At 52.1% G+C, this 13,226-nt stretch overlaps 1 protein-coding gene across 1 annotated transcript in view; it reads left to right on the forward strand.

Moving 5' to 3' along the window:
- LOC132213913 (protein Daple-like) overlaps window positions 1-13,226 on the forward strand; it is a 48,093-nt gene that overhangs the window by 22,116 nt on the left and 12,751 nt on the right. The window contains 5 exon segments of the mRNA XM_059660793.1: window positions 220-363; window positions 3,752-3,863; window positions 4,935-5,009; window positions 6,639-6,784; window positions 11,513-11,602. Coding sequence (XP_059516776.1) covers window positions 220-363; window positions 3,752-3,863; window positions 4,935-5,009; window positions 6,639-6,784; window positions 11,513-11,602 — 567 coding nt within the window.

Below are 13,226 nucleotides of genomic sequence, written 5' to 3' on the forward strand. Positions count from 1 at the left end.
GGAAGGGACCATGGAGACACGTCGGGTGGGAGGAGGGAGGACTTGCCTCCTGTGCTGGAGGAGACCCCCGGAGGTGGCCCAGTGACTGTCCCCTCTCTCTGTCCAGCCCTGTCCCACGCGGATCCCCCTCTCCCTCAGCTCTGCAGAGAGAAGCCGCTCACCCAGGCTTTGAGGTCTCCCTGGGTTTCCATTCCTAGCGGGTGTGTTTCCCTTCAACAGATACAAGGACCAGCTCCAACATAAGGCGGCGCTGGAGCAGCTGGGGACGCTCTTGACCACCGAGCGGGAGGCTCTGCAGCAGGAGCAGAGGACGAGCACCATGGCCGCCGAGGAGAACCAGAGGCTGCAGAGAGAGCTGGACAGGTAACCACCAGGCCCCCTGCAGTGCCTCTGCCGGGATGTCATTCAGACCCACTCACTCAGCACCCGCTGAGCTGAGCTCAAGTGAGACCCCTGGTGATGGTGCATTTTTACCAACCCTGCCCTGGAAGCAGCTGGTGGGAACAAGGTAAAGGGGCCTCCAGCTGGTGGCTGGAAGGAAGGACTCGGCAGCTGGGATGGGGCATTGTCTCGGTTTGGACAGTCTCCCCTCCCACAGTTATGATGCTGATGACTGTCGGGCAGGGGTACCTGCATCCTCTCACACCAGCGATCCCATGAGGGAGGGGGCGTGGTCCTCAGCATTCACGCATTCACATTTGTGAATTCACATCCTGGCTGAAATGCACTGGTGACCCCCAAATCAGTGCCCGTGGCCTGTCATGGACGTGCCCAGAGTGGGAGATACTGGAGTTGCCTGATGTGCACTTTTTCAGCTTAGGTTCAACAAGGCCTTTGACCCCAGACTTGTTTCAGCTCTCACCTACCAGCGTCCTCTTCATGGGCCACTGAGTGCCATGGTGTTCTATTTTGTGTGCTTTGGAGGCGATTTCGCTGTTTGAAATGGCCCCCAAATGGAGTGTTGAAGTGTTGTCTAGTGTTCCCAAGTGCAAGGCTGCGCTGGGCCTCACGGGGAATATTCGAGTGGCACACAAGGGTCATTCGGGCCCAGGTATGGTGCTGTTGGCTCTGAGTGTATTACACGAGGCGTCTTTATGTCTTGATGAGCTGACAAAATGTGACCAGAGACTCCCAGGAACCGGTGGGAATAGTTTCAGTACTCACTAATTCAGGGTTCACGTGGTTGGGCAGAACATTATACTGTGAATCACAAGAGTTGACTGAGCTATTGTTATCCTTTAAAAAATCCACAGCAACAGAGGAGGAAACAGGCTCAGGGAGATTAAACAACTTGTTCAAGGTCAATGCTCCTAGTTAGTGACAGAGGCAGGATTCGAATCCAAGTCTTGCCTCAACCCAGAGGCGTGACCATATGAACCCTTCCTTCCTACAGCCCTGAGTAAACTCAGCTGCCTGCAGTGGCCGGGCAGGTCCAGCAGGTGGGGCAGGAGAGTCAACAATTGACCAGGCCCTGGTGGAGAATACAGCCCAGCTATAGAGGCTGTCAGCTGGGAGGCAGGCGGGGCTGCCAGGTCTTCCTTCTGTATGTTTGTTGTTGTTTTTTTGTTTTTGTTTTTGTTTGTTTTTTTGTTGTTTTTTTTTCCCTGAGAAGAAGATATCTGAATGTTGATGGGTACCTTAAAAGATATCTGAATGTTGATGGGTACCTTAAAAGTTTGGAATGCTGATACAGTAATTATTTTTTTTGTTTTGTTTGTGTTTTTTATTAAATCTGCTTTTTTGGGCAGGACAGAGGAATGGGAGGACCTGGAGACATATTTGAGGCCAGGGACCCTTAAACCTAACCCGCGAGTATTCACAGGACCACAATGGCGAATCTTTTTATCTTGTTCTGTTTCTTTTTTATGTTATTTTAATAGGGGCCCGGTGCACGAAATTCGTGCACTGGGTGTGTGGGGGGGGGAGTGTCCCTCAGCCCAGCCTTCCCCCTCTCACATACTGGGAGCCCTCAGGCGTTGACCCCCATCACCCTCCAATCACAGGATTGGCCCCTTGCCCAGGCCTGACGCCTCTGACAGAGGCGTCAGGCCTGGGCAGGGGACCCTCATTTCCCCCCATCACTGGGTCTGCCCCCAGCCCAGGCCTGATGCCTCTGGCCCAGGCATCAGGCCTGGGCAGGGGACCCCCAGGCCCCTCTGATTGCTGGCTCTGCCCCTTGCCCAGGCCTGATGCCTCAGCCAGAGGCGTAGACCCCCATCACCCTCTGATCACCTGATCGGCCCCTTGCCCAGGCCTGACGCCTCCACCAGAGGTGTCAGGCTTGGACAGGGGACCCCCATCTCCCCCCGATCACTGGCTCTGGCCCCTGCCCAGGCCTGAGGCCTCTGGCCCAGGAATCATGCCTGGGCAGGGGACCCCCATCTCCCTCTGATCGCTTGCTCTAGCCCCCGTCCAAGCCTGACGCCTCTGACCCAGGCTTCAGGCCTGGGCAAGGGGGCCATCATATCCCCCCAATCCCTGGCTCAGCCCCCCGCCCAGGCCTGATGCCTCAGCCAGAGGAGTTGACCCTCATCACCCTCCAATCACCAATCACCGGATTGGCCCCTTGACCAGGCCTGAGGCATCCGGCTCGGGCAGCGGGGACCCACAGCTGCAGCAGCCCCGCGATCGTGGGCACCGCTTTAGTCCCAGGCAAGGGACCCCTAGCTCCCGGGACTGCCAGCTTCGACCGTGCCCAGCTCCCATCACTGGCTCCACCCCTACTTCCTGCTATCACTGGCCAGGGCGGCAAAGGCGCCTGATTCTCCTATCATGGCTGGGGGGCAGGGCAAAGGCGGCCCCAGGGCCGCCTTTGCCCTGCCCCCCAGCTCTTAGCTCCCCGCTAGGTTTCCGATCACTGTCAGTGGCAGGGGGCTTCTTCCTGCTTTCCCTTTCGCCTCCCTGCATTGTGCCTACATATGCAAATTAACCTCCATCTTGTTGGCAGTTAACTGCCAATCTTAGTTGGCAGTTAATTTGCATATAGCCCTGATTAGCCAATGAAAAGGGTATCGTCGTACGCCAATTACCATTTTTCTCTTTTATTAGTTTAGATTTTTTTTAGTTGTCTTTATTGGAGAGACATCAATTAATAAAATCATACACACTTTAAAATGAAATAAAATAGAATAAAATAAGTAAATGTTAAAAAAAATTAAAAAGCTGTGTGGGCCAAACTTCACACACCTGTGTTCACATTGAGTCCATGAGCCTCTGGTCATATGATCTTTTTTGGTATAATCTACCCCAAGGAATCCCAGGTGATGATGATGATGATGATGATGATGATTTAAGTGGATATAGGTAACACTCCAGAATCTTCTATTTTATTTATCTCAGTAGTTGAAATTAGAAAGGGGCTTGGAATTGGGGAGAAGAGCTGGATATAGACATAGAGTCTTAGAGCAGTAATGTTCTGATTCAGTGTTTAAATGTGTGAATCAAAGAACCCTTTTTCCAAGTAGGCAGATGTGCCAAAGCCTCAGATAGAAAGGACTTTAACAGGGATGCTCTGTTGCCGTGGTGTCCGAGCCTGCCTGTCGTTCTACCCCAGCTGGCAGTGGGGTACCTGGGGTAGCCTCCTCGAACCCCAATGAACAGAGTTTGAAAACCGCTGATTTTGTTCAACCCTTCATTAACACATGAAAAAAACTGAGGCCCAGAGAGGTTGCAGTTTTGATTAAGGTTGCACAACTGGGACAGTGCCTGGGAATGCGCCTCAGCCCTTGGCCTTGTGTCTCTCTACCCCTAGGGCCAATTCCCTGCACCAGCAGCTGAAAGGGGAGCAGGAGGAGCTGCAAACCCACACTTATAAGCTGCAGACCTCCCTGAACGACACCCAGCTGCAGGTGAACCGCTGGCAGGCCCAGTGCAACTGCCTGAGGAAGGAGCAGGAAGAGCTGCTCACAGACAACAAGGAGCTGCAAACCTCCCTTCATGAAAGGCAGCTGGAGGTAAACCACTGGCAGGCCCAGTACGAGAGGCTCAAGGGGGAGCAAGAGGAGATGCACACACTCACCAAGGAGCTGCAGACCCACGCCAGTGAGCTGCAAACCTCCCTTCATGAAAGGGAGCTGGAGGTGAACCACTGGCAGACCCGGTACAAGAGGCTCAAGGGGGAGCAAGAGGAGATGCACACACTCACCAAGGAGCTGCAGACCCACGCCAGTGAGCTGCAAACCTCCCTTCATGAAAGGGAGCTGGAGGTGAACCACTGGCAGGCCCAGTGTGAGGGGCTGAAGGCGGAGCTAGAGGAGCTGTACGCTCTCAACAAGGAGCTGCAGGCCGACGCCAATGAGCTGCTCACAGAATACAAGGAGCTGCTCACAGACAACAAGGAGCTGCAACTGTCCCTGAATGACACGCAGCGGGAAGTGAACATCTGGCAGGCCCGGTACGAGGAGCTGAAGGGGCAGCAGGAGGAGCTGTACGCTCTCAACAAGGAGCTGCAGGCCGATGCCAATGAGCTGCTCACAGAATACAAGGAGCTGCTCACAGACAACAAGGAGCTGCAACTGTCCCTCAATGACACGCAGCGGGAAGTGAACAGCTGGCAGGCCCGGTACGAGGAGCTGAAGGGGCAGCAGGAGGAGCTGCAGACTCACAGCAAGAAGCTGCAAACCTCCCTGGACAACACGCAGCTGGAGGTGAACCACTGGCAGGCCCAGTACGAGGGGCTGAAGGCAGAGCAAGAGTCGCTGTACGCCCTCAACAAGGAGCTGTACACCCTCACCAAGGAGCTGTATGCTCTCACCAAGGAGCTGCTCACAGACAACAAGGAGCTGCAACTGTCCCTGAATGACACGCAGCAGGAAGTGAACAGCTGGCAGGGCCGGTATGAGGAGCTGAAGGGGGAGCAGGACGAGCTGCTCACAGACAACAATAAGCTGCGAACCTCCCTGAACGACACGCAGCTGCAGGTGAACTGCTGGCAGAACCAGTGCAACTGGCTGAGGGAGGAGCTCCAGAGCACGGACATCTCACTGACCGAGCTGGACAACCGCTGCCAGGTGAGGCCTGGGGCTGGAGGGCCTCAGGACCCTGGGTGGGCCTGTTCCCTGGGCTGACGCCTTGGGCTCAGCCAGGTGGGAATGGGTCCTCATTGGCATCTCTGCTCAAAGGGTGTGTGTGAATGTCACTCAGAGGCAGAGAGGAAGCCAGAGGCGGTTGACTGGGACGAACACCATGACTGGCAGGGGTGTGCTACAGAACACCTTTCACCTGATTTTTGCTTTTTGTCAGGGAGGTGCATGGAAGCATCCAAGTACCGTTTCATCTCCATCCTCTCGACTGAGCACTCTGCTCTCTGTGTCATCTCATTTAATTCTCACAATGATCTTGTGAGCTGGGGTTCCCATCCTTGTCCCTCTGAAGTAGTGGGTTGGAACCCCGTTTGTCTGAAGCCAAAGCTTGGGACTTTCCTGCTACACCAACCACGATGATGTTCTAGAGCAGGAGCTGGCCAGCCTCAGCCCAAATTTCAGGTCCAGCTTCACGCCTGTTTGTGTACAGACAACTTTCTAGTAGCCATATTCAAAAAGTAAGAGGAATCAGGTGGGATTAATGTAGGGGTCTGTTTTATTTAACCCTTATATCTAAAATATCACATGTAACCCCAAAAGCTTATTAATGAGATTTTTTAAAATAATATGATTTTTTATTGATTTTTTGAGAGAAACATCCATCAGCTGCCTCCTGCATGCCCTCTACTGGGGAGTGGAGCCAGTAACCCAGGCATGTGCTTTGATCAGTGTGGGGCGCAGCTACAGTGTTTGGACAGGTTCAAGCCTTGGACTGATGAAAGGGCACAGTCCTCTCATTGCGACGTGCAAGGCCCAGCTTGGAGGGCAGAGCCTTCCCAGCACAATTATAGCCAACAGCTACAGTGGTAAGCTTGAACCTGTGGTCCGAACACGTGGCCCCACATGCCTGAGTGATAGAGTTCATGTGCATGTAGTTGAGTAGGACTGAAACCCACGAGAATGTTGTCAACATCTTGATCACGCCCTTCCTTTGCCTCGTGGCATCTGCTATAAAATAAAGACACGGCTTGTGGACGCTGGCGCTGTCTCTATGTCAGAGGAGCAGCATCCCACTGAGACCCAGCTTTCATTCTCTTGCTGTCTTTTCTTAATCCTTCACTGACCCCTCTCAGGGTCACTGAACCAGGCTGAGCTGGCCTGGCACATAAGGCAGCCTGGGGCTGAGTATGCCATGGCCGTGCCGGCTCACCACAAATCAGAAATTACACTGGTGATTTCTTAGTGAATGGGACACTCAACCTACTGAGAAACACACACACCGGGCAGCTTATTAATGAGATACTTTACATTATTTTTAATTGTTATTAAGTCCTCAGAACCTATTATATATTTTGCACTTATGGCTCAGCTCAGACTGGCTGCGTTTTCAGTGCTCAGCAGCCACACGTGGCCAGTGGCTGCCTGATTGGACGGTGCAGCGGCAGAAGGCTTGGCCATCCCCATGGCATTGGCCGTATTGGTCATGCCAGCTGACGTAGATCATACCAAAATGACCATCTTTGTGCACGTGGCCTTTTTCTCCTTTTGGATGTCGATTCCCAGCAGTGGAATCACGGGAGCGTGTGGTGTTTGAGACATTGTCCATCTGTGTTTTAGCTGGTCTCCCGCCTCAAGGGCAACTTGGAGGGAGAAAAACGTGACCTGCAGAGCCAAATCCAAAGGCTGAAAGAGCAGAACCAGAGGCTTCTCCAGGAGGACATGGAGGACAAGGACCAGCACCAGGAAGAGCAGCAGCAGTACGTGTGAGGGGTGTGGGCTGACGGACGCCCGTCAACAGAGGGGCCGTGGCTTCCAGCTCCACGACTAGACCGCACCATTCTGGGCAGCAGAGAACCCCTGGGTGCATTGGTGTCCCAGGCAAGGGGACGGACCATCCTACCAGCACATCCTTCTCTCGTTTTCCCGGGAATGGTTCTAGATTTCTGCACATAGGGGTGGTTGGCTTTGTAGGCTTTTCAGAGACACTGCCCCCTGCCAGACGCTTCTTAATCTTCTTTTGGGATCAAGTTCACTTGAAAAATACAACAGTGATAAAGAGAGGCTCCTAGGGAAGGACTTCAGATCACAGGCTGAGTCCTTTCTGCGTCGGTTTTTCCCTTAATGGGCTGCAGAGTGGGTTGTTGGTGTGCAGTGGCTGTCCTCCCTCTGCGGACATTGTGTTTGCCAACAGGCCTGGCCCTGCAAAGTGCACAGAACCAGTTACCTGGTCTCCATGAACCAGTAGGAGTGATGGGATGTGAGCAGAGCTATGTGCACACAGATGTTGAGGAGCACCATGGAGGTAGAAGGAAGCATAGTGGTAGGAGTTGGGGTTCTGCTGCTGACATGGATGGGAAGAAGGCTGGCCAGTGTGTGTGTGGGGGGGATAGGGGCAAGAAGGTGGGGCAAGAAGGAAGGCTGGGGGAGGCAGTTCTCAGCTGTGGAAGGCTTCCATGCCTGGCTAATGAGTCGGATTCACTGGGAAGTGGGTGATTAAGGGATGCTGGTGTACAGGGCCTAGGAAGCTGCCAGAAATGAGGGCAGGAGGAAGAGCCTTGGTGCTGGAAACCTTGTGGTTTGGAAGTCAAGTCATCTGAGATGCATCTTGTGGGTCCAGGGTGGTCTTCACCCCTCGGTGCTGTGCTGCTGGGACTGTCCTTCCTTGTGATCGGGAATGGCTGGCCAGTGTGGGACAGAGGGACATGGCCACAGTGACCACTGGGGCACTGTCCCAGCTCCCCAGGGTGACAATTCTGCTCACTGTTCTCCCGGATTCGTCTGCTCATCTACAGGGGGCTCAACACCTACCAAGGATGGTTGACATGGAAAACCTCACTGTACTTTTGGGGTAGAAGTGAGAATTTGTACCCTGAAGTGGGCTCTCTATAACGCAGCTGCTAAAAATTACCAGCAGAGCTTGGGCAGGTGCAAACTAGAAGAGTAGGGACCTGGTACCCTGGGGGATGATCTGGAGATGGGTTTGCATTAGAAAGTGTCTGTAGGAGGTCAGAGAGTGGGCAGGCTTCCTGAGCCTGCTCCAAGCGGAGTCTTCCCCAGCCCTGGGATAGCTAGGCCATGAGTTTGTGGGGCTAGGGGACGGCTGTGGGAACAGAATAACACAGACTAGAAGAACAGAGTCCGAAATGAGGGCGCTGGGAGCAGAGCAGGTTCGTGGCCAGGGACCCAGTGGTTTGCAAGCGATCACTTCTCGCGGGTGCTCACTTTGTGGTGAACTCGAGGGAAAGCCCTTGGATTAGGGGGCCTGGGCACCTTCTTGACTGAAGGAGCCCGAGCAGCTGCCTGGATGCCGAGGACTCATTTTCAAGCAGGGAAATCTGAGGTCTGAGATGTCAAGGCCACATGGGTGAGGAGAGGCAGGAACTGGACAGGCGCCGGCGGCCCAGTGGGGGGCGCTGTATAGCGAGCACTGTGTGCATGGCTCCTGGACCAGTGATGGCGTACCTTTAGAGCTCGGCATGTCAGCATTTTGAAAAACCCTAACTTTACTCTGGTGCTGTGTCACATGTAGAAAAAATTTTTTTAATTAAATCTTTATTGTTCAGATTATTACATTTGTTCCTCTTTTTTCCCCCCCATAACTCCCCTCCTCCCAGTTCCCGCCCCACCCTCCGCCCTCACTCCCCACCCACTGTCCTCATCCATAGGTGCACGATTTTTGTCCAGTCTCTTCCCGCATCTCCCACACCACTTTCCCCCCCAAGAATAGTCAGTCCATTCCCTTTCTATGTCCCTGATTCTATTATAATCACCAGTTCATTCTGTTCATCAGATTATTTATTCACTTGATTCTTAGATTCACTTGTTGATAGATGCATATTTGTTGTTCATAATTTGTATCTTTCCCTTTTTCTTTCTCTTCCTCTTCTTAAAGGATACCTTTCAGCATTTCATATAATCCTGGTTTGGTGGTGATGAACTCCTTTAGCTTTTCCTTATCTGTGAAGCTCTTTATCTGACCTTCAATTCTGAATGATAGCTTTGCTGGATAAAGTAATCTTGGTTGTAGGTTCTTGGTATTCATCACTTTGAATATTTCTTGCCACTCCCTTCTGGCCTGCAAAGTTTCTGTTGAGAAATCAGCTGACAGTCGTATGGGTATTCCCTTGTAGGTAACTGAGTTTCTTTCTCTTGCTGTTTTTAAGATTCTCTCTTTATCTTTCGCTCTTGGCATTTTAATTATGATGTGTCTTGGTGTGGTCCTCTTTGGATTCCTTTTGTTTGGGGTTCTCCGCGCTTCTTGGACCTGTAAGTCTATTTCTTTCACCAGGTAGGGGAAGTTTTCTGTCATTATTTCTTCAAATAGGTTTTCAATATCTTGCTCTCTCTCATCTTCTGGCACCCCTATAATTCTGATGTTGGTACGCTTGAAGCTGTCCCAGAGGCTCCTTACACTATCCTCGCATTTTTGGATTCTTTTTTCATTATGCTTTTCCGGTTGGGTGTTTTTTGCTTCCTCTCATTTCAAATCATTGACTTGATTCTTGCGCTCCTCTGGACTGCTGTCGGGAGTCTGTATAATAGTCGTTATTTCAGTCCGTGTATGCTTAATTTCTAGTTGGTTCCCAAATATAACATCGAGGGTCTCATTAGTTTTCTTGTAGATCTCATTAAGTTTATTGGCGGCTTCTAAACAGTTCTTGAGAGACCTTAAAAGTGTGGTTCTGAACTCTATATCTTCCATTGACAATTTTGTCCTGTTTCTTTATCTCCGCATTTTGTTATGCTTCCTTGGTGCACCCCCTAGTGGTCTTCGTTCGCAGTCTTATAGTTAAACCTTGATTGTTGTAGCTAATACCAGGGAGAGTTTGACCTCCAGGCCAAGTGGCTATGAGAATCAGCTGTGTCAGCAGTGAGAGAACTTCTGTCCTCTAGGGAGGTGCTAATCTAGCCTTTGCCTGAGGCTATCGGGCAAATGCCTCTGTGCAGGGCTTGGGCAGGGCGGGTCACACAGGATCAACAGGGTGGGCCAGAGAGAGCAATTATGGGGGCTCTCAGTCCTGTCCCCAGGGGCTCTGCCTCTCTGAGTCCCAGCACCCACTGCAAAGCTGGGAGAGAAAGCTGCACTCGCTCTGACTGAAGCCAGACAGTCCCGCTTCTCCCATTTGAGTCTGGGTCCCTAAAGACTCGCCTATATCTGGAGCTCAGAGTCTGCGAGTCCCTCCCGATTGAAAACGCCAACCGCGCCCTCCACCACCAGCGGGCTCCACGCACTCCGCACCTCAGAATTTGACTTCAGCACTGCGCCTCCTCTGAGTGTCCGTATGCGTTTCTCTTTCCTCCTAGTTGTAGGACTTCCACTCAGCCAGCGTTCCTGTGGTTCTGGGTGATGTCAGTTCCGTCTTTTAGTTTCACTTTTGAAGTAGTTGTTCAAAGCAGCAAACTCCGGCATTAACCTATGCCACCATCTTGGTTCTCCCACATGTAGAAATTTTTTGATATTTACAAACATAGTAAAACAAAGACTTATATTGTTGATATTTATTTCATATATTTGAATGCCATTTAACAAAGAAAAATCAACCAAAAAATGAGTTCGCGTGTCACCTCTGACACGCATGTCATAGGTTCGCCATCACTGTCCTAGACAGACAACAGGAAAGCATGCCATGCCCTCTGCTTCAGGAAGGCCAGGCTCCCTCTCCCAGGAGCAGGGGTGCCCTCTGGCAGCCCAAGGTTTAAGAGGTGTCTCTCTGGTCCTTTCTGTGTTTTTAAAAATGTGAACTGACTTCCCACGTTTAGGAATTAAGAGATTGTGCTTCAGAGCCGGGGCTTCTGGATCCTTCGGGAAAAGCTGTCAGAAGCTCCGCCACATGGAGAGCGGCGCTTCGTTTGCAGGCCCCGCGTTAGGTCCCAGGTGGCACCAAGCGCTCAGCCTCGCCGTAGCCCCCACTCCTCCCTCAGGTCCTCCCAGGCCGCTTTGCTCCTGATCTTATCTGTTTGGCTCCCAAAAGGCATTGAGTTTACTTCACTAGAAGTGTTAGCAGAAGCCCAACATTGGAGTGGGCCCTGGTCGGAGGTCTGACTTTGCTAAACTGACCTTTTTAACCTGATGCCCATCTAAGTCACCGAGGGCAGATGCCTCCCCACACTAAAGGTATCGTTGGGCTGCACCCGCAGGAGCTAGCCTAGCCCTCGGTCTGACCCGAGTGCCCAACGCCTTGAGCTGACATGGCTGGGACCCTCGGGGTTTCCCAGCTTGAGTGTCAGATGGTTCGGGGTCTCTCTCCTGAGGTGACGTCCAGCCTGACCCTCGGTGTTCAGCCGTCTCCTCGACGTGTTAGGCTCCTGGACCCACGTCACATGCTTCCATCCCCGTATTCCCAACTCAGGGGTCATGGTGGTCATGAGCACCGTGATGTCTGAGTCCCAGAAACACACTGGCTCCTCTGGGCCAGGTCCCAAGCAGGGTGATGCGTCAATTTATGTGTTTTATTTTAAAAAACAGACTGTTTTTCTCTCTCTTCTGTTAGAGACAAATTCAATGCCTTACAGAGACAAAATGAAAAACTGGAAGAAAAAAGCATGGCTCAGCACAAGTTCCATGATCCAGCGCCAAAGAAGTGAGTTGATTTAAGTGTCAGTAGCTTACACCCAGGACAGAAAGCTTGCTTTTTCATGAGTGGGGGAAGCTGTAGCACCTAGAGCAGCGGCCAGTTTGTTGGGCCCGTACCTTCCACTGTATGGCAGGTCCCTGTGTGCAGGTCCCTCCCAGCATGGAAAGAATTTAGAGTTTCTTTCAGTCCCGCCCTCAGTTCTCAGGGTTATCCTATGAGGGATGGTGAATGCTGCTGGCCAGGAGCCTGATTAAGGGCAGAGTCTGTGCTTTTAGAGCCACTAAAGCAGGCGCATCAGCTTTTGTCTCAAGATTGCCGGACCTAGAAAATCATGCTTCTGTTTTGGGAAGGAAGCTTGGGGCAGATGCCTGGACCAGCACCCCTGTCTTCAAGCACAGGAACCTTTTGTTCTGCCCTCCATTCCTCTGGGTTCACTGGACCCCCCCAGGGCAGGTTCACAAACACATTCCCTTCCCCAGAGAGCAGCAGCCCGGTGGTGGGCCAATTTGACCCCCAGGACTGCCGGCCTCCGTCCAGCAGGGCTCCCCCTGGGCCCGGGCCTGAGCCCAGGAGCAGGGCCTTCCCATTGTCCTGTCCCAGCCCAGGCTTGAGGTCAAATCACCATGAGTCCCGCATGGCCTCTCTGTAGAAATCACAAAATTTCAGAACCTCCACCTGACCCTTCTGTCGACAGGGAAATTGAGGCACCGGTGAGGAAATTGAGTGGCTTGTGTAAGCACAGTGCTGTTTCATGGCAGAGCCAGGACCAGAACCCAGCTGTGGTCCTTGTTACATTAGAATGCTTCATTTCCTGTTAGCTGCAGTGAATTACATTTTACATTCACTATTTTCATTTATTTAGTTATTTTTCCAATCCTCACCCGAGGATATATTTCCCATTGAGATTTAGAGAGAGTAGGGGTGGGAGGAAGGGAAAGGGGAAATGAGAGAGGGAGACAGGGTAGGAGGGAGGGAGGGAGAGAGAGAGAGATAGAGAGAGAGAGAAGGAGAGAGAGAGAGACATCTATGTGAGAGAGACACATCAATTGGTGTCCATCTTCATACACCTTGACCGGGGCTGGGGATCAAACCTGCAACCCAGGTATGTGCCCTTGTTGGGGGATCAAACCCACCACCCATCAGTGCTCAGGCCGACGCTCAACCACCAGGCAACACCACCCAGGGCTCACTGTTTTTAATTCAAATGGCCCACTCTCCTACCCTCTTCCCCTCACCCAGATTCCTCAATGACGAGAATGGGCAGAGTATGCCAGCCAATTTCATGTATTATTACACCTAGCAGAAAATGAGGAGGTCCCTGACTCTTTCTGAAAATGGCGTTTTGGTGGAATTTTGCCAACCAGCATGATTAGGTCAGCACGGCACCACTTCCTGCACTTGGCACAGTAATCAAGAGCTGAGAGCTGGGTGTGAAGTTCTGTTTTCCCGAGGGGCTAGTGTGGGTTCCTGCCATTTGAAGGCCTCCAACCACCCCTGGGTCTGTGCAGATTAACTGCACATTTTGTGCCACCTCCTGAGCCCCAGGGGGGATGAGCATGGTGATGGAAACAAGCACCCTCATTCTGAACCAAATTAAGCGCCACCTTCTCAGGCTGGTGATGGAAATCCC

This window comes from Myotis daubentonii, chromosome 12, assembly GCF_963259705.1.
Source record: "Myotis daubentonii chromosome 12, mMyoDau2.1, whole genome shotgun sequence".
Lineage (NCBI taxonomy): Eukaryota > Metazoa > Chordata > Mammalia > Chiroptera > Vespertilionidae > Myotis > Myotis daubentonii.